Source organism: Lissotriton helveticus, chromosome 4_1, assembly GCF_964261635.1.
Source record: "Lissotriton helveticus chromosome 4_1, aLisHel1.1, whole genome shotgun sequence".
NCBI lineage: Eukaryota > Metazoa > Chordata > Amphibia > Caudata > Salamandridae > Lissotriton > Lissotriton helveticus.
The window spans coordinates 363,825,335-363,848,025 of NC_136063.1; the positions used below are offsets into that span (position 1 = coordinate 363,825,335).

At 40.5% G+C, this 22,691-nt stretch overlaps 1 protein-coding gene across 1 annotated transcript in view; it reads right to left on the reverse strand.

Moving 5' to 3' along the window:
- Positions 1-22,691, reverse strand: part of LOC144828000 (fibrocystin-L-like) — a 1,506,874-nt gene that overhangs the window by 180,811 nt on the left and 1,303,372 nt on the right. Inside the window, exons 68-71 of the mRNA XM_078686147.1 lie at positions 22,565-22,689; positions 18,949-19,039; positions 16,088-16,120; positions 12,469-12,584 (exon numbers count right to left, since the gene is read on the reverse strand). Coding sequence (XP_078542273.1) covers positions 12,469-12,584; positions 16,088-16,120; positions 18,949-19,039; positions 22,565-22,689 — 365 coding nt within the window. The remainder of the gene's footprint in view (positions 1-12,468; positions 12,585-16,087; positions 16,121-18,948; positions 19,040-22,564; positions 22,690-22,691) is intronic.

Here is a 22,691-nt window from a genome sequence, read left to right on the forward strand (position 1 = left end):
AGGTTTATTTTTTTGTGCCAGGACCGTCGTGCCCGAATGAACCCTGCCCTTCATATTTATTCAAGAAGACACCACCGTTGAAATAATTTACGATGGCGCCGGCAAGCTGCCAGCGCCATCCTGCAATAGTTACTTAATTAGCTTCAACAGGAAGCTCCAACTGTTAAAATAAAGCAGGCGCTCGAGCCCCTGCTGTATCTTATCTATTAGAGCTTCCTGTTGAAGCTAATTAAGTAACTATTGCAGGATGGCGCTGGCAGCTTGCCGGCGCCATCGTTAATTAGGCTCGCTTGAACTTTTGACCGCAAAATCCGCTCCGATCGCGGATTGCGGATTTTCGGTAAATCCGCGAGAGTTCGCGGATCGCGGATTCACCGAAAATCCGCAAAATCCGCGATCGGAGCGGATTTTGCGCTCATGCTTACCACATGTACACAGACCCTGTTTATTTGTCATTGCGGTTTTATCTTCGTGTCTGCATTAAATGGGATCAGGCCAACTCAGAATCTCAATACTGCATTCCAAAGTTTAGGATTAGGCATGATCTCAATATCGGGGAACATATGATCATTAGTCCACCAATTTACCAAGAACTGGATGAACGATTTGCTCCTCAGGTAACATAAGTCTTCTTCTCGAGCCTTTGTGTTGATAATGGAACGTAGCACCTGTTTGGAAACCTGTTGCCCTAATTTCCATTGTTCTGGTTTTAAAGGAAGTTTAGCACACAACTTATCTGGCGTATGTCTAACCTGTTATGCCCAATTAAGTTTGCTTTCCTCTATTTCTCTTTTACACAAAGGTTTGATATTTGGGGGTCCCTTCTCTGTTCAGTCTCTGCAAGAAGTTCAATGTAGCTTGCATTCCCTGAAAATTCTAGGCTGTAAGTTGACATTCTACTCTCACTGCCTGGATCATAGTTGATGGTGGGAGAGCAAGGAGCTATTTCACATATTTATCCTCCTCTAAATTCCAATCCAATTTACCCCCTACAAATAGAACCTTTGCTCCATATTGGAATTATGGGCGGACCATTGCAGTGAAAGAATTGGCCACAGAGAAGGGCCTACATACTTCTGCTTAAATTGTTTAAGGCCCCATACTGAGGACAGCCTTTGATTTTAATTACTGTATGTGGTCCTTCCAATTTAGCTTGCCGTTGAAACACATACCCAAGTATTTATATTTGTTCACCACTTCTACTCCGGCATCTCCCAGTTGCCAGTAAAAAGAACCCTTTCTTTTCCCCAGCACCTTTATTTTAGTCTTTTCTAAATTGCCCGTAAGGCGTTTCTTTAAACAATAATCATAAAAAGTATCCAGTTTGTTTTGTAAACCCAGCTCTGTCGTGTCTGTTATCACTAGATTGTCAGCGAATAGCAGACATGATATTTGAGTCCCCCCCAACCTGGGGCTTTACCCACCAGCCTTACTTAATTTGTTTGGTAGGTCCAAAAGGAACAAAGATAATAACAGTGGGGCCAAGACACAACCATGGTGCAATCCATTTGTTATCTGAATTTTTTTGGATAGCGTCCCAAGGACATCCAAAAATTACCCTGGCCCAATTCAGTGAATGTATTTCCTGAATTAGTGAGAGTACTGTTTTGTTGATTCGAAGCTTCACCAACATATTCCACAATAGACTACGATATACGAAATCAAAGGCAGCTTAGAAATCAGCAAAACAGCAGAACAGACTACCTCGCAATTCAATTGCCTTTTTTGCAATTGCACATAAACTAAGGCAATGGTCTATTGTTGAAGGACCCTCTTTGAACAGGCCTTGCTCTATCGGTATCAAGGTATACTGTTCTACTTAGGTCTTCAGTATGCCTAACAATATCCCCCCCACATACAGCAGACTTATAAGGCAATAATTCTGGGGCATTGTGGCGTCCTTCTTTTTATATATTCGTCTAAGAATTGCCCCTTGCAGCTTTCTGGAAAAATTCAGGGTGTTAAAATATTTTGGAAGGTCACATTTAAAAAGCTTTCCCACCAGTCTATGTTTTTTTTTAGTATAATTGCTGGTAGGTTATCTGGCCCCCGCTGCTTTAGTTAGTTTTAAAGATTAGATAGTTTTTTTTAGATTTTTGAAAAGAGAAATATGCCTTAATTTCTTCCAAATCCTTGGACCTTTTTTCCAAGGTCTTGTCTACCCTACTACTGTTATACAAGTTACTCAAATAGTTAACCCAATCATCTTCTCCCACTAAACACAGCATTTCCCCTTGCACGTTTCCCTCTCTTACTAATCGCCAGAATAATCTTATATTATTTGTGCTAATCACTTCTAACACTGTTTGCCAATTTTTGGACATATATTCTACTTTCCTTTCCTTCAGCATATTTTAATACACATGTTTTGCCAAACTGAGACTCTCCATTGTTTCCTTAGGCTGTCTTTTTCTAAGCTGTCTTTCCCATTTTTGTGCCTTCAATTTTAGGCTCCTACACTCATTATTAAACCAACCATTTCTTTTTTCTTTTTTCTTGGATGCATATCCTTAAACAATTTCCCACCTGCTCAATCACCTGGTCGTACCTTGTTAGGACTTTCTCTCTTTTCTCTAGAGTACTGGGAGATGTATAATCAATCATCAGGTCATTGACCAATTTCAGACTGTCCTCGGATATATGGGTGGTCATGAGTCAAGGGTGTTCTATCTGTAAAGGGACCACTCTATCTCTTTTTGACCCTTGTTTGATCCTGAGTAATAGTCGTAAGGGCCAATGGTCACTGCCTTCACTCTGCAGCACCCCAAACCCTTCTACTTCTGTAAAATGACACGCATTTATAAAGTCAGAATCAATTCTGCAATTCTGATTCCCTATGCGAAATGTCTCTCTTGTGGGCGGTTGGTATCTTCCCATCCATTGGCACAGAATAGAACTATAGATCCAAGAAACTTTGCTAGCGATTCATCTCGTGCAGAACTACCCACTCTAGTAAAGATTGCTGGGGACACCTTTGCCATGGTTAATAGGTCTTTAAACAACAGTTTATCGCTAAGGGAGGGTCCAGTTTGTGCTTGAAATCCCCTTGCGTCATTATCAACTGTGTTGCTTTTGTTGTACAAATGAGCTCCAGGTCTTTCTCTGGCTATCCCAGTTGCTCTTCATAGTCTGTTATGGCTCCTGGCTGGGTGCATATATTGATCACTATTATTTGTCTTCTTGCCCGCATGCCACTATAGAGCTCTACCTGACTAGCTAATAGCCAGTGACATTTCACTTTTACCTTGGTTACTTTGTTAGCTATTTTTGATGATACTAACGTAATCAACCCCCCTGAATGGCGCCCTAGGTTCATATGCACTGCCTCGTTGGTAAGCATTAAAAAAGGTCTATTGGTTCGGGTACCTCACACAGCCAAGACTCCAGGAAGCACATCATTTCATAACTGCCCAACATCTCTCTAAGGATGTCTTGGGTTAACTGTCTCTTATATCCCACTATATTCCACAACAATATCCGTAGCCCATTTCCTAACACAGGTGGCTCAACTCTCCAGTTATATCATCACCCTAACTTCAGTGATTTAAATCGATTGCTCAACACTGGACTCTTTACAGCATTTGCTATAGTTACTTGTATCCCTCCCTGATTTCTATCAGTACAAATTCTTCTATGCTGAGCACCTGGTATGTCATACTGTACTTGCTCCGGGCATAGTCTTGCATGGTAAGTAAGGGCCCCAAGGTTCCTGGGGTTACTCCCTTCTATACCCAGTTCACCTTCATGCACAAATCTTATCCCCTCCTTTTCCACTCCTCACTCTGCCCTTACCACGATTTGCTTCTAACAGACACTGCATGGCCTCCAGATTTACGCACGAGAATCTGGGACTTTAATATGACGCTCAGAGCGCACATGCATCTTTGTAAGTGATCAGTCTTGTACAGTCACAGCACACCACAGGAACCAGCCAGCACACTGCACAAACCAACCCAAAACTACAATTAATGGGAGCAATTACATCACCAAAGGAGCACCCAGAATAGGAATACATGTTAATCAAGTGGGAACAATATAGATGCGACTTCCATGCTTAGAAAGTAGCATCCAATGTTGGTTGTCGTATGGCATTCAGTTGTGGTTGTGGTACCAGGGTGCAAAGCTCTAATGCCTCAGCTGGCATGGAAGTTCAATCTATTGGAAGCCCAGAGTACCTCAAAAGTAAGTTACATCTAATCGTACACCAATGTTTGGAAATCAAGCCCACAGCATGGGGGAGAGAGCGAGTTATCCCCCAATGGCTGAAATGGACAATGTACAACCACGAAATCTGGGACCAATGTCTGCTTTCCGCTTGACCACATTGCGTGATAGTACATAAATGCCTTCTTTTTCTTGATCAAAGCATTGACAGCACCTTAAACTGCATCTGTTCATGATGTGTGATGTATGAAAACCCCTTTTGAACATGAGTTAATAGGCTATGGAGTTGCTCGACCTATAAAAAAAATATAGGCCATGTACATGGGGACGAATGACCTGGCTTTTCATTCACTAATGTCATTGCTGTCACAGAGGGAGGGGCAGTTCATGAATGTATATAGGTTTGTGTTTAAAAATTATAATTTCTAGTTAATGCCAGTCAATGTAGTCATTCTGTCTAATGTACTAGAGTGAAGCACTCTCACTTGTTTAAAAAATATACAGTTTTTTAATTGATCAGATTCAATATCATACTTTTTCATGACGCTGCACTATTTATATACCAAATATTCAGATGGCTTGACTCAAGCTCTTAGTGAAAAGCCAGGCCCCTTGCACATCTCTAAGCAGTTTCTGACTTGACCTCCTCTTGCCACACACTGACGGCTCAAGATCTCGAACTTTCTTCTAGGGAGTAAGGTAATTTATCATTGGAGTATGGGCTCTGTGTATGTGCTCAGGGACTAGCTGAGGACGTCACTTTCATTTTTCTGGTGAGCATCGGTCAAGACCACGTAGGCCGAACCCACCAACAGCAAGCCTCCCTCTGATACACTGCGTACATAGGAAGCTAGCACTGCAACCCAGGATGCGGTGAAAGAGCACCCCCTGCAGGGCAGTTGACACCACACAGCAAGGATGGTTATAGACATTAAAGAGGAATGACCCAGGCCATCTTCAGAGCGCCAGACTGTTAGGAGACCTAGACAAGGGTGAAATGATATTAGCAGTTGAGTGGGCTTTGTGTACTAATCTCTGTATTGGTTAAAAATGTCCAATGCAGCTTCTGTTTGCTTTAATGATCATTTAGAAACCATTTAGACAGCTCTTACATGTTTCTAAATTGATTCAGTCATGTATATGCTCTGTTAGGTTTGCATTTAAAAAGGAAAAACAAAATCCAGTCTTTCCATTCCATTTTTACTGACATTGACATATGGCTGTGACAAGTACTCATGCTGCTGGGCCAGAGTCGCCGATGGACCCGGAAAGGGCGGGTCAGCCATTAGCCACTGCGGAGCCTCCCCTGAAGCCACAGGGGCAGCGCCACCTGCATCCTCAACCGCATCGCGCGACAGGCGAGGGGAAGGCAAAGAGCGGCGGCGCTTCTTTGACTTTTTGTGCTTCACCTTACTTGACTTCGAGTGCGAAGACTTCCAATGGTGGTGATGGCTCCGCGGCTGGTCCCTTGACCTCCCACGGGACCGGTACCTGGAACGGCGTGGAGCCGACTTCCGGGACTCTAGCCACTTTTGGGACCGCTCCCGCAAAGTTTTCTGAGCCATGGCCCGCCAGAGGGGGCACGACTCGGAGTTGTGGTCGCGCCCCAGGTAGTTGAGACACTCACGGTGCAGGTCCGTCACCGACATCGTGCGGGGACAGGCAGTGCAAGACTTAAAACCGGGCATCCCTATGTACCTAGAGTAGAAGTACTCAAAAAACAGAGACAAAAGTCCCCAAAAACTCGGTCAAAAAGTGACTGGGGGTACTGCTCTCTCCAGATGTACGCTTTCTGGTGCTGAAAAAGAAAGAACTGACGTCAGCGTGCGTGGGCACGTTTAAGTAGCGCCAGAGACATCATCTCGGAGACTACAACCCCAACGATGAACGCGAAGCCGTACGAGGATGCCTACCTGCGCGCAGTGGTACTGCTGATGAAAAACTTTCCTGATCCATTCTGACGCCTGGGGATATTCTAAAGTAAGGAATTTATCTCTTACCTGTCTCTTTAAGATACCAATCTCAGGGTCTGGAATCTCCTAGACGGTCCTTAGGATGTCTGGACTACAGTTCCCACAATGCATCTATCGGACTCCTTAAAAGTCCAATGGACACACTCCAGGATGGCGACTCTTGGTGGAGATAATGCAGGTAGGCTCTGTTTACCTGTAGCTTGCTGGGAGTCCACTATATAATCCTTCTTGAAGCAGGGCAATGTCCTTAAGGCTGTAGTACCAGAGTGTGCAGCAGGGACAGCCATTCAGCCTGCAGTCCTTTGAGTGCAGATCCAGATTCCAGCAGGGCAGTCCTTCTTTTCCTTGTAGTTTCAGGCAGCAGATCTGAGGAGCCATGCAGCTTCTCCATATTTATCCAGTGTTCCTGGGGATCAAGCAAGGGGGCCCTTCTGGCCATTGGGGTACAGGTACCACCCTGGTGCTTGATCACTTATGCCAAAGTGTGGCATAGTCGTGTCCCAGAGGGCACTATTCTCTTAAAATCCATTATGGAGAAATTCTCTCCAGAGGAGCTGGATCAGGTTAACCCAACCTGCTGGCATGGCCAATTTTCCGAAACACTCCCCTTCAAACCCTCTCCCTAATCTAATTACAGGGGTTCCTGTGTGGCTGGGGTGACAGGATGTGGGGGTCAGCCTGTGATGTCCTAAAATGTCATTCTCCCTTTGAAGACCATTTTGGATACCCCTCAACCCCTTCTTGCCATCTGCTCTCCAAGAGTTACTTCTCCACCCACAGGAAACTTATTGTCTCTCTATCAGGGATTTAGGCTCACAAAATAAAGAATAGGTAATATATAAATCTAACACTGGCAAGTTGTTGGATTCATCTTAACTCTGAATGTGATACCTTAAAGTAAATTTTCGTTTTGGGATTTATCCTAACTACTAATTTGATACGTTGGATTACATTTTTACGTGGCTCTTCTCCATATTTATACTTGCATAAAATATCTCAATGTTTGCCAAAGGAGCTATTCACTACAATAGAGAAAATCGAATTGGCAGTTTGTCCCTCACCAGAGCTAATAAAACATATTTTATAATGTCCCTGCTCATAGGTACGAGGCACCCTACCCCTGGGGCACCTAGGGGAGACCTTAGGGGTGACGTATTTGTAAAAATAAGGTAGATTACTACTTTGAAGGTACCTTTAATTCCAAAGTCGAATTTACTTATAATTACAATTGAAAAGCAGCCTGCAGGGCTGGCTTTTAAAATGACAGCAGGCAACACAGTAGTGCATACTCCAGTGCAGGAAATCTACAGGGCCACTAAACCTCCCTGCCCTATCATATGCTAGGGACTTGTAGGTAGTTTGAATTCCCCTTGCCTTATTGTATACCAGGGACTTACAGGGGCTTGTTATTGGTAATTATTATTATACATGACCATGCACTTTTAGTCAGAGCATAGGCCATGGGTCTGGTAAGCAGTGCCCAGAGCACAGAGTCAGAAAGCCAGCACCTAGTAGTCAAAATGGGGGCAAAAAGTGGGGGAATACTGCAAACAAGTTCGGATTTCTCACATTCATATATTAGCTAAGTCATACTTAAGTGTGCCCTGTAAGCCCACATAGTTATTTCTTACAAATATAAAAGTGTGTCATACTTTGTAGTAGGAAAAGGATCTCCTATAATAACAAAAAGCTGTTTATCTCTGAGGAGAGTATTTCCTATCTTGGGTTGGGATAATAACAGAATGTTCATTAAAAGTATTTTTCCGCTTAGCTTTGAAAATATACTACATGATGGAAGTAGATAGTCCATAGGGGTCATGGAAAAATTACTGTGCCAGATACTAAATACACTTCTTTGATTGGATGGTAACAACCATCTTCCTGAAAGACAATAGCTTGCCATTTAGTAGCAGGGCGTTAGAAGAAGCGGTTAGCAGTAGCCATTTAGCAAAGATTACCCATCTGGAGGAGGATAGGAATGGAGAGGAACAAAAAGGGCACTTTTCCCAGTTATTATGTAGAAGTGAAAATCTCAAATCAGGCTGTCAGGAACTGCAGACGTGTATTCACAGAGTAACTCTACACTATCTTTCGGTGTCCCTAGCAGGGGGGAAAGCCAGTTTTAGAGTTCACAGAGAGGAGTATGCCCAATCTCTCCAGGGGAGTGGCTGGAGGGAGGGATAGACATGGCTCCTGCTGTTGGAAGAAGACTATGGACATTTTGGTTGAGGGATTCTGGGAGGGTAGCCAGTGAACGGAAAAAGGAAGATCTGAAACAGGAGGTGGAAGCTTTGTGAGAATGTAGTCCAGATTCAGTGTAGGAAATGATCCTCTCTCCTGGCTAGCATACAGGGAAACACTGACACTCATCCACCACCTTGCCACAATTTTCCTACACCTGGAAAGACGACATCTTGAAGAAAGGAGTCCCTGTCTGGAAGCTGGGCGAAAGAAGACTGAAGAGTCTTACTCCTGCTGGCACTAAGGCAATAGAGCAGCTCTCTAAAGGTCAAATGCTTGGCTTCCTGTTACCAGCAACAGGAACTCTTAACTCCTAGAAGGCCCAACTGGCAACTGTGGAATAGACCATGCAGAAGATCTGGTTGGAAAGAGGCCTAGCAAATAGATTCCTGTCTTGACTGCATGAGGGCTAGAAGAATGCCTATAAGGAACTGTATCAGTAGTTGGAAAATTTGGGACTCAGTATTATTTCCACCTTTTGAGAAAGAGTCTCTTTTTGTGTGGTCACCCCCATTTGTTTACTGATGCTGCTGGGTTTTAACTCAGCATACTGGGCATGCTTTTAAGTCCCCAGTGCAAGTGGTCCGATCCATAAAACATAATACAATTGGATAATTTCCTGTTTTCATGTTTATCTTCCCTAGAACGCCATAACATATGGTGCATTAACTATAAAAATTGCATATGAGTTAAATGTCAACTGTGGACTGTAGTGTCTATTACGCCATTCACCAGACTGACCAATAAAACATGATGTCTGACCTACATCTGTAGCCTGACTGCTGAAACTTTTAAACCTGCAGGAATACCTGTCAACATAAATTATTTTTGGTGGGAGGAAAACCCACTTATCAATATAAAGCAAGCCACTACTAAGTAGACCTTGCCACCCACAAGGCAGGGCGCCAGGTATTTAAAAGTGAAACATGTAAGAATGTAATGTTAGCATGTTCTTACATTGACTAGCTGCCGAAAGCTATTTTGACTACGTAGGTACTTTGAAAACCTCAATTACATTTAAGTGCTACTTCTGTCATTTGTTTTAGAATAATCTAAAGAGTTCACTTAACCATTGTTTTTTCAAAACTCACTTCAATGGTGAAGTTGGATTTTTGATAAATATACATGATAAGTGACTTGTAGAAACTCACACTTTTTTCCTGAAGTTTTGGCAGGCTAATTAACATTATTTCCCCTACTCCACTTTACTTGCCAGTGATTCACCCCAGACTCTGTGAAAACTTCTTGCAGAGCACAAATAATGGCTTGGGCCTTTTGGCAGGATGCTTTGGCTTTGACGTATGTGACTGCGCTTATGCAAGGAAGGGTAACTGGGAGGGTCACAAACTTGATAAACGTGAAAGATACCAGGGTGAGGCCACATCATTCACAGTTTAGCGTAAAGTAAGACATAGGGAAGAGAGGCCACTGCTGGAGGGGGTTTTGGTCTCTTAGTGCCATGACATGGAGTAGCTGTTTCAGAAAGAGAACAGAGTCGACCTTCATAGAACAGGGACTTACCACTAATGCAATTTGACAATGGCACAACTTTGTAAACCAAGAAATTCAGATTGGTCCCACTCACAGCTTTTTGGCTCCTGAAAAAAACTTCAGCCAACTCTCACAGATAGGCACCCCGCACACCTAAAGCCTCCAGGCTTGTCCAGCTGGAAGTTTTCAACCACCTAAGCAGAGACTAAAGGGAGTTTTACAATTTTATGGATGGAGGTTTGGCAGTCAGAGTGATTGAATAATTTAGGTGCATCTTTTTTAGAATGTCTATGTGAAATATGTACTCTGGTGTGCACCCTGAATATTGACACCACAGTATCAATAGCACACGATATCTAGGACAAAATAATGAAAATAAAATATTGACCGGTAAGTAAATCTTGATTTTCTATAACTAATTCCATGTACCTTGGAGCTAAATATGGTTTTTGAAGACACATACATGTGGAGTTAGGAATAGTAAATCTGTCCTTCCCAATATTCACCTACCTTTCAATATTCTGTCCCTTGATAGTTTGTCCTTAATATTCTTGAATCATGATATTCTGGAGGTTGACATTAGTAGTACAACCCACTTAGAACGTTATATAGAGTGTGAGGCTGACTTAAAATTCCCAGAAATAATTATTAAATTAAATGTAGTCTCGCAGAGTAGAATATCAACCACCATACTAGAGTTATGCTTGAGGTAGGTGAGCCAGTGGATTTATGACCAAACTCTAAATCAGGCCCTAAGGTATCACTGTTCTGCATAATCCTGCATTCTCTCCAAGTTCATTCGGAATATTCCTCTTGCAATGAAAAGAAATAGGATGAGGACTAACTCATGACATTGCCACATTCTCCACACCATTTACTAGCAGTTTTTCTTTTTATCATCAATCTTGGTCATAACCTACTTTATTTTTCTTGTTTTAAGCTGAGGTTTAACTTGCATTTATGTTTCCAAAGTAAGATATATAATCCATATTTCAATAATGGCAGATAACATGCTCCACTGTGCTTTGATTAATTTACATTTCAACCCCGTCTTAAAATGAAAATATTCACAGCATGTACATATTTTATGAAACTAAATATATTGGCATTTGACTGATGTTTTTCAATTCATTTATTCCCAACAACGTATGTCGAAGTGATTAATTTGGTTGAACGTTCCTACTTTCAGCATCCACATTTCAGAAATACTATTAAAACTCACTTTCCAATTCTTATGGGACATTACTTGTAACAGTCATTTCTGAAAGTGTTTAGTGCCAGGAAGCCTGCAAGGTGACAGTGCGCTTTAGAAATATAATAAATAAAACATTCTATATGTTCTCCCAGGTGCTATCACAAACTCAGCATCTCCAGTTTTTCAAATCTGACTCTTTCTTTGACAAGTAGGCTTTTATATCCCTGCCTCATACAGTTCCATCTTGCTCGAGCATGAGCCTACAATATTGCTTTATCTTGTAAGCACCGTGACCCTTATTGTTTTAATTATTCCAATTTTTCGTAGACCTCTTTCAGCCTTCATCTTCCTGGTACCATCACACATTTTATAAGCGCCCTACATTCCCTATCATCATTCATCATCGATATATCAGAAGAAAGATGTAGTTCCTTGCTCCATGGATTTGGCAGTGCACTCCTGCATGTGTGTCTTTGCACTCCTAGAATGCGTATTTCCTTCTTCAAAAAAGCGTTTACCTCTGCATATTGGAGTGAATGCTAGCCTTTGCCTATGTACCCAATTTTGCAATCTTTTCTTAATACAAATATTTTCTACTGCTATTGTTCTTAGCAGTAAACACTGGGGCTCACAATAATGAACACTTTCCCTGGGTTTGCATCATGAAAGTGACGTAAAGTATAGAGGTGGGATTTACTATCCAAAGCAAACCCGGATTTTCATTGGAAAGTACCCAAAAGTAACTAAAAGTTGTGCAATGTGCTAATCTGCACTACTTTTTTTTAAGGGGCATTCCATGAGTAGTATACGGATGCTGCCATGCAAAATACCCATGGGTTTTGTCGCAATTCCCTATCTACTAACATTTGTTGATAAGTATTTGTACTAAAATCTTACAAGTCCACGAGACAGGCATAACAAGGAGAAATGTTTTCATTTTTCATATTTGTCCCAACTTTGCATGTTTGCTGTATTGAAAAGCACACATCTAAAGTGGTAAAAGTCTAATAGAATAATTTTTGTATTGGAAGGGTTGCCTTCCAGTATAAACCTGTGGTTCCGAGAATGCACAACACCTTGCACTATCAGTAACGATATGTTTGTTGATTCATGGCAGCCTAAAGTGATCCAGTACTGTGGGAGAGAAAAAAAGGCACCCTATCTTAGAATATACGGCACATTTCTTCTCTCTTACTTTGACACAAGCAATGCTGCACCAAATATTTGAAAAGGAGCTAGGTGTCCTGTCTTAGAATTGTCTGGACACATAATTTACAAAGACCAAGCATTGATTTGCCCACTGGTTATTCATATTTCTACTTTTTTGAAGAACATCCATTTAGGACTATATCTGTTAAAACTCAAATGTTCTTGGTATCTTGGAAGTAAGCAATAAATTATCACCTGGAAATAGATGCCATAGTCCCAGCATCTCCAAAGTGTAAAACCTTGTATGAGAGAACATCCTGGGAGGCCATCTTCTTGCAAGTACACTCCATACAATCCTCCATGGGCTTCATGTTGTGCCTCTCATCTTAATGTTATTACTGTTTTCCAGGCTTAGAATGTTATGCCACCAAGTATTCTATGTTCTCTTACATTCTATGTTCTCTTACCACAATGGTTCCAAATTCTCCATTCTGATCCTGGCGGTTGCTGAGGCAGGATGGTGAATACTTGTACTGCTTTACCTGTTGAATAAACTCACCTTTATCAACACCTGGATCTCGACTCCTTCACATCATTTTGGCGACGCTCCGGTCTACCACGTCTGTGAGGAGTTTCTGGTGTTCCTGGAGAGCTGTTCTGCTACACTTCGTTCCTCTTTCCTGGTTGGCGCTTCCTGTGGACTCCCGCTAGCGCTGTTCCCTCACGGCGCTCACCGCTCCTGTGCTCCTGAAAAGCGGCAACCCGAGGTACTGTTTCTTTCTTTTTGGGTTGTTTGGGCCGTTTTCCGCGTCCCTGCGCTCGAGCACACAGCGCAAGTCAGCGCGAGGGATTTCAACGTTCTCAAGCGCCATTCCTTCGCGCTAGCGCGAGAACTCTTCGTTCTGTCTCTCAGTTGCTAAGAGACGCTGCTGGTGACTGACGCTCTATGCACGCTGACGTCATCGCGCTTTGCGTCTAGCGACCATTTTTAGAACTTTTGCCAACCACGTATAAAACAGCTTCGTTTTCATTGCCGTTTTGCCAACCACGTTCAATTTCAACCGGCAAAACAACTCTATCCTTTCAAATACTACTTTGCTACAGTTTACTTTATCCAATACAAGCAAGATATCTTACTTTACATTTTTCTTCACCTGCCTCAGCTTTAGTCCGCAAAAAAAAAAAAAAAAAATTTTTAAACTATAAATTATAAATTTGCAAAATACAAATTACATGGCTACCACTGCCAACCATACAATTTCGCCACCACCAGCTTTCCTTATTGAAGGGGAGGATCCCACCACGGAATGGGAAGAATGGCTAGGGTTCTTCGAAAATTACCTTGAGGCCATAGATGGCCTTAGATTTCCTGCGACCAGGAAGAAAGCTATACTATTGAATTCCCTAGGCAAAGCAGGACAACATGTCTTCAAATTCCTACCAGAACTCTTAAATGATGATGGTGAGCCTATTGATAACCCCTACAATGAGGCAAAATTGAGACTAGAAAAATACTTTGGAAAACAAATTAATATTGTCATGCAAAGGCACAAAATCTATACTGTTCCACAAAAAAGCAAAGAAACAGTTGATCAAATGGTTGCTCGCTTACGAGAATTATCCCTGAAATGTGACTTTGGAGCCATGGCAGATCAGATGGTTCGAGATCAACTGATAGTACAATGTAAAAACAAGCGTATGCAGCAAAAACTATGGGCAGCTAAAAACCCTACATTGTTAGAAGCCATCACAATTGCTAAAGTCGTCGAAGACTCAGACAAATGCATGGACGAGATGCGTCTTCTTGAGAAAAAAAAAGAAGAAACTGTCAACATTGTCCAAGCCTCCAAATCTGATAAAGAACTACCTTCCAATGTTGATAAATTGAACACTAAACCCAAAACTTTTCTTTCCAAGTCTAGGTCTGATTATAATAATCCTAGTGGGAAAATGAAATTTATGGGATGTTTTCGTTGTGGAGATATGTCTCATGCTGCTGATTTTCAAGATTGTTTTGCCAGAGACAAAACCTGCAGTAATTGTGGTAAGCGTGGACACATTAGTAAAGTATGCAAATCTCCTGCAATTAATAGAGTTAATTTTGTTGAAGATGACGCCTCCTCTCAAGAAATGTTCTTATATGTGGACGGTGATGCTGATTATGACAATACTCATTTTGTCTTGCAGAAGCCAAAAGCTTCTTTTATTCTCAATGATGTTCCCCGTTACCCTCATGGTTGATCCAGGCTCAATGTTTTCCATTTTACCTTATAGTATGTATAGGGAGCATTGGCCATCTGTACCACTATTACACAGTGATTTCATGCCGAAAGGTTATACAGGAAAAGTAATTAAATTGAAGGGAGTCATGGATACTTCTTTTCAATTTAAAGGGAGATCTGCTTTGGGCAAGATTTTCGTTTCCGAAGAAGGCCCAGCAATTCTTGGATGGTTACAACAATATGATTTACATATTGTTCTTGACCCAAGATCTGATGATGTGGTACATGCAGTCGACGCATATGCGCCAGATCTAGCTCAAGTACTCTAACTTACCACCAAGAAGAAGAGAAAACCTGTGCTGCTAAGAGAAAACATATTATCTCCTTCAAAAATTCGGTTATGTAGAGTACAGTGATTTGATACTGCTGAAAAAACGAGTGGTCATGTGGAAGCCTGTACTGTTTAAGTGAGTACTCTACTTGTCGTTGCTTCATAGAGCTATTATTTATACATGGAGGCTCATATTCTTATTAATTAAAGGGTATGTTATAGGTATTTCAGCATATTTCAGCAATTTAAATATCACTATCTTACAGCCATCTAGTAAGTCTGCTGTCATGCATTCATTATTATTTTTACAAAATTTTATGCAAGGTATTTATACAGCTATTCTTATAAGTCAGTATTGCTTCCAATGCTAATTCAGTAATCCAATATTCCGTATTACGTTTTATGCTTCATACAGTATTTCGAGTGTGTGTTACTTTCAATGCTTTTTACACTAGTTCTTATAAGTCTGATATACGCTTATACTTCATACAACAATTCAGGTATGCCTATGTTTCGTTCTATGCTTTGTACAATACTTCAAGCCGATTTTACTTTCAATGCTATATACAGCGATTCAAATCTGTATCACTTTCAATACCTGATAGAGCAGTTAGTCTATATTGCCTATACGATTTAATTGATTGTTGTTAATTACATGTTACGAATTTAATGCTACAAATTTAGCTTCGTGTTTGAAACTTCTTGTTTTTGCTGATACTTTAGGTTTAGAAGTTAATTTCTTCGTAGGGTTGTTCAAAGCTAGCCTCTATACTTATTCAATATGAGATGTACACACGCCCTTCCTACTTTAACCCTACGTAATCTTTTTACTTAGCTTCAGCTGTACTTTCATTACAGTGGTTATTCTATACATACATTAGTATTGTTACATTTCACAAATTTAATGTTCCCTAAGGAAAAGAAAATGTTTAACTATAATTACTCAAAATATGATGAATTTGTCAGATATTAAAATTTAATCTTTGTTCTCTCCTCCTTTCTCTTCTCCCTCATTTTGTTGTTCTTTCTCTTTCTTTCATTACTTATAAAATTTTGATGTTTTTTTTTTTCTCTTTAAAGGGAGGAGATATGTTGTGCCTCTCATCTTAATGTTATTACTGTTTTCCAGGCTTAGAATGTTATGCCACCAAGTATTCTATGTTCTCTTACATTCTATGTTCTCTTACCACAATGGTTCCAAATTCTCCATTCTGATCCTGGCGGTTGCTGAGGCAGGATGGTGAATACTTGTACTGCTTTACCTGTTGAATAAACTCACCTTTATCAACACCTGGATCTCGACTCCTTCACATCACTTCATTGTTGGACCATTGTTCTACTGAATTACTTGCACCTGAAAACAAAAATATAGTTTATCAACCAGTGCTTTAATTATACCTGTATTTCGAAGTGTGGTGATGTTTTCCCTAACATATTTGCCCTGAGTGACAGTGCCCAAAGGTCTGCTCAGAAGCCCACGGCTAGATCTATTAAATGTCAGGGCACCTAATACCTAAATTGGATAGTCTTAATTTTACCTCATGACTCTCTAATCCACCACTAGACACTTCCTGCCCCTTTATCTCATCCTTTCAAGATCCTGTTTTTTCTCTGTGTGATGGTATTTCCTGTCTTTCTCTTCCTCATCTTTCCCCTTTATGTCTTCTCCACTCTTACTCTCAGTAAATGTCTGATGAGGAAATATAAGTGTGATCCCCAAAAATGAATTTTGGTTTCCCGAGCGGCAACCATCGTCTCAAATTAAGCACTGCTTACCAAATAAGAAACAGATGCACTGACATTTTTTATTCTCACAGATACCTTCATTTGTAGTAACTCAGGATTGATGCCTGTGAGTAGTTGCATTTCAAAATGCTGGTATTTTTGTTTGTTTCTATTGTTAACTTTATTATACCAGAAGAAAAGTGGCATCACATATTCACTTTCTGAAAATGCATACATGTGGGCACGAATATGATGTCAATATTATCTTCATGATATAGGGAGTGAATAGACGGTTTGTAAATTCACACCTGATTAAGTCTCTCCCTGTGTTAAGCATACTTTATTAAGCTTATCAGTAAATTGCAGAAACGTTCGCTAACAAATGATCCACAACCCAGATTATAGATATCCGTCACTATTACGGTGCTGGAAATACCATTCACCTCTCCCTAAGTTGTGGTCATTGGTGAACTAACAGACAGTGCAGACACAGAACTCTAATAAAGTTGCACTGGGTTGGCTTGGTCAAGTCAACCTGGTTGGGAGTCAACCTGGTTTCTACTCATAATCTCCTTATCTCTGCCATGGACTCTTGAAATATTTTTGAATAAGGGTAGAATCATGATCCAAGAGTGGTTTAATGTATGTCTATGTACACTGGGGGACTGTGGTCCCACAATCAAATACTTCAGGGATACTATCTTGTATCTCACTGAATCCGATAAGCGTATGAAGGAGGAGAGTGTGAAGTGTATTCCCCAGACAATCAGCCATTCTGGACCAGCAAAAGTATAAATTTCTGAGTCCTGGTGATGTGTATGCTGATAGTTTTAGGCTTTCAGTACCCTTACTTTCTAAAGAACAAAAAAAAGCCAGCAGGTGATGACTGGATTCAGCTCATTTGCATTTCTGATGATCATGATTATCAATTTTGAAAGTCCTGACTACAGCATAGGGTCACCGCTGTTCAGAATATCTCCGTCCTAGGAAGGTGTTCCCTCTTTCATCCATTCCAAAGGTGTTGCATTGTTTCTTAAATGAGTATTGGGAACTCTTTCCACATGAATCAAAAACATACATCTATTATAAACTGCTTATCTGGTTGCTTGAAGCAAGGAAGGACACGAGCCTCAGACTATATCATAAACTTAATTGTATCCATGAATTATAGATTGTGATTTGTTTTTTCATTTTAAGGCAATTCCACGTGTGACTGACCCTGTTTAAGAGATGTGACTTTGGGAATTGCGAATGGCACAGACAAAGTTGCAGTGTTTCACCCATTGTAAAATGGAATGTGTTAAGCACATCATTGCAAAGAACATTAATAAGACTTAAAGTCAGACGACAGGCCCAATATTTCATCAAACCGGGAACCAAAATGCATATGAAGGCAGATTGTTTGAGGAACCAGAAAAACTGCTGTGTTTCCTATGATGAATTTATGAACTTTCAAGTCTATAGTAAATATAATAAAGAATTCAGAAATATGTAATACTGTGCTTACTCACTAGAAATAATCAGCCCAAGTGGTGTTGTTCTATACAGTTCTAGAACATTTGATGCTTGATTACTAAACCTTTGGGCTTGGTTTGAGTTTGGGTGTGTTGAAATGTTCTATGAGGTATATTTTGCCTAGGTACAAATAATGCAAAAACAACAGTTGATGGACAGAATGCAGAACAATGTCATACATTCACCCCAGTACAGAGATCTGGGCATTAATCCATCGTTTTTTTAGCACTCCACACCACCCCAGTTCAGACATGGCCATATGCAAATCAGCCTTGACCCTGTGCCTCATGGGAACAGTCCAGCCCGAACTGCCAAGACATATTTTCTCTGGAACGGAATCAAGCATCCTAGGACCGGTTTCTGGCTGTCAGCCGTCATCAGCCAGGATAGCTTAACTCCAGTGGTCTGGAGCAGTACAAAAGGGGGTGGTGATGGACGGAGCATCTGAACCAATCAAACTCTCACACCCAGTCAACAGATCTGGGTTTGAACCATCACCATTCTTTAGCCCACTCTGCCACCCCAGTTCAGACATGGCCATATGCAAATCAGTCTGACCCTGTGCCTCATGGAAACAGTCCAGCCCGAACTGCCAAGACATGTCTTCTCTGGACCGGAAACAAGCTTCCTAGGACCGGTTTCTGGCTGTCAGCCGTCATCAGCCAGGATAGCTTGACTCCAGTGGTGTGGAGAGCACGGGGTTGAATGTATGATTTTGTTCTGCATTCTGTCCATCAACTGTTGTTTTTGCATAGGTACAAATAATGACATGGCTTTTTGGAAGTCAGAGTTTGTGTAGATACATTAATACTCGTTTGATTTTCATAAATGTTTCACGTAAAGTCTATGTCCATGTTAACTGGATTGCAGAGAATGAACACAAAATTGTTTCAAATCATGTTGTCAATGTAAGTTATTGGAACAAAATTTTGACCAACTTACCTGAGCATGGTTCACCATTAATACGGTAAGCAACTCTTTCAAATCCTGCAACTATATTGTCCTGTAGGACGACCTGCCTGCCGTTATTTACCTGAAAGTACATTTAAACATGACATTTTTTTACTATGAACAATTTCAAGAAAAATGGTTAAAAATACAAGTCAATGCAACATTCAATATATTTGAGAGTTAAAGCTGAACAAGGGGGCAGATAATACGCAAAAAGAAAAGCATAGGGTACAAAAGTATGTTCTAGTTAATTAAAAATACTTTGCAGCCTATTCACTTCTCCCTATGGTAAAGTATATGGAAAACTAAAAAAAAGTTATGAAACTCAAACAAATTAGTAAAAATATTTTAGGATAAATATTATTGTAAATTCATTTTATATATTTATTTTATATGTCTAAAAATAAAAATAAATGCTAGGGCACTATTAACTTAATTTGAAAAGATATTGTCCAATAATTATTATTAAAAGTGGTGTATAGAATAATTAAGATAATCTAACTATATTTCAGCACAATTTAATCTTACATTTATTTTTAGATTTAAAAAAGTTGGTAAAATATTTCATAATTAAATAATAAATATTTGAGTCTCAAATTTTTAACATTAAATTATATTTATCTATATTTTTAACTCTGTTAAATAATTTAATTTAACATTATTTCCGAGTGGACTCTATTTAAAGACCTTTCCTCCATTATTTTCTATTGGAGAATGCTGGGTTTACAACTGTTTGTTTTTGGCAGTAGTAACTAAGAGTTGTTAATATGACTCCACTCCTTTATTCAGAAGGTGGGGACCTGCAAGTCTACACCTTTAAGTAACTTTGCACTCAGATTTTGGGAATGGACAAAAGTAGTAACGTTATTAAAAAGTGTAAGATTAAACTTACACCTGTAAATTACTCACAGGAGTTGGTTACCTTTGCGAATAGCCCCAAGTCCATTTTGTTAAGAATATTTGGGGTATTCTTCACTCACTATATCATGAAAGTTGTAATTTGTGGTCTGGACAAATGATCAAAGTACAAGATAGCACGGTACTTATTGCTGCTCAGTGTTACTTCGTCAACCATAATTTGGCTTGCATTTACATCTACTACAGTGCCTGAAGAAAGATTTGGAGTTGTACCTTAGTGCATGGCCTGGGTAATCCTGAAACCTCTGCAATAACCCCAATTCTTGATGACTTAATGCTTGATGTTTCCCTGAACTGTAGAAAACTTTGGGAAAGTGAGATTCAACACATACTAGCTCAGTAGTATTGCCTTTTGATTTCAAAGCCTATAGTGGGAGGTCAGACCCAATATGGTAAACTGTGTATATTTAGTCTTTTAGCAAGCAAAGGTCCTAAGTGGTTGGCCAGTCAATGCTTTATTAAAGAAAAAAGAAAAACATTCTCTTGGTTTGCTCTGGTGGAAACATCTTTTCACCAATAGTATGTTTACTATAGCTATATAAAACTGACTAATGGAGTATTTGCATGTGTTAATTTCTATCTGTCTGATTATTGGTGGTTAGGTTTTTCCATACATTGATTTTCTGGGTATGAAAGAGCCTGCTAACAAAAACTTCCCATTCCCTGCCTTAGGGGCTCATTACGATGGCGGAAAAATAGCCACCGCTAGGCCAGCGGTGGTGATCGTTCCACCATTGTCATGAGATTTACCACCGCCAAATTTTGATGGCGGTGGGTACCGCAGCAGAGGGCAAGTCCGGCCACCGCTTTTCCGCCAGTAGCAATCGTCACAATTGCGTGGCGGAGCGGTCAGCATGCTCAGAATGGCAGCGGAACCTAGTAGGCTCAGCCGGCACAATTATGATGCTGGGGGAAGCCAGCCTCTCCATGGCAGTTGACTGCCATTGAAAGGCTGGCGGAGAATGTCTTCAGGGGCCCGTTGCTGAACCCCCTTATGATGGGGGGAGATATGGGTGCACTGGGAGGGGACCCATGGAAACCCCCCCCCCATACATTTCACTGCACAGTGTAGTTCCTGCCACGTAGTGCAGTGAAATGCATAACGCGCTCCTTTCAACATTGTGGCAGTGCTGCTGTCAGCAGCAACCGCCGCAATATTAAAGGTGTGGATTCTGACCGCAACAGTGACGGTACCATCATAATAGAATAGGCAGGATCGCCGTATGCATGGCTGTTGGACCCAGTCACTGCTATGGTGGTGGGCAGACCAAATCTGCCCGCCATCGTAATTAGCCCCTTAATTCCCCACACTCATTCTATGCTCCCATAACCCAATTATGTATGGAACAGCTTATTCTGTGTGGTTTAACAGCTGGAAGAATCATCCCCACATAGTCATTTCCTATTCTGTGTGATTTTACTAATAATCGCCCCAGTACCATGCAACAAGTTTTAGGGCCAAGGCGTGTTTAGTGTACTTTAGAAAAAGGACTATGATGGAAACAAGAGAGCAGGGGAGTGTGAGGCAGTGATAGTAGTCTTGCCAGGCTGTCACTAATCAGAAATAAGGTATAGCCTTGTGGGACCATTATAAAAACACTTTTTAAGAGGGTAGGCGGAAAAGAGCGGTGGTTTGGATTACATATTTTGATTTTGGTAGACCATCTCAAGATTTCACCTTCATCACGTTTCATGACCTGCAGATTGAATTTAAAGGTTTAATTCAACTCACTTAATTTATTTTTAAACAAAAATATGCAGACTTTACCTTCCTCTCTCTTTTCTACAAATTTCACTCTGGTTCACTTAGCAAGCATTTCAATTTTGGGTGGCTTGCGTTGCAGACTTTAAAAAAATTGCTTTTGTCTCCCTGTGTTTTAGTTGTTGTTCAGATGTGTTTACATCTATGATGGGGTTTTTACTACCCTTTTTTATGTTGTATCCTTTAGTTTCTATATTTGTAGGCAAATTTTAATTTAACCCGCAAACTTGAATAATCAGCATCAACTAAGAAATGTTTCATTTGTATCTGATTTTATTAATTAGTTTAGATTTGTCCATGGCTTTTGGTAAATTCAGATTCTGTTTCTTTTTATGGCTCAATTGTTCTTACAAACCAATTTTCTCAGATATAGGACTTTACACAACGAAGTTCCATATTGTTCCCCCTTGAGAACCTGGAGAAAGGTCAATTCCTCCCAGTAGCTATGGCGCTACCCTTCATAACCAAGTGCACAAGATACATGCTGCCTACCAGTCAGCAGATGCAGGGTCAAAGGATCATGTCTCTGCCTTCGGAACCCAGGCTGCCTGCCAGCGAGTTCAGTCTACGCATATAAACAATCCTGGGTTTTATAAAAACCTGTGGAATTTGGATAAATGCTAACTTTGTCTGAAATATGTACTACACTTCATTTTTCAGGGATCTGAAATATGAGCTTGGAGACATATCAGCAGTGATCACATTAAATAATTGATGCATTCCAGGATATTTGGACTAGCCAAAAATAGATTTTTATGTCACACTTTACTTGACCAAAAAGGTTATATATATCAGACCAACTCACATGTTATATCACAACATTCTTCTAATTGATAGTTAGGAACTGTATATTTTCCATAAAGTATGTGCTTTGGCGAACATACTCATTAAGTCTAAGGATAGAGAGAGAGTCCCAAAATAATATACCTCAATCCCAGCATGCCATAACCCATCGTTGTTTATCACTTTCCGGTCTTGGTAAGTTGAAGGCCAAATTGCAAGAGTAACTAAGTTCCTCCGAGCCTTGTTCCGCTGTCCCCAAAGGCGAATACCT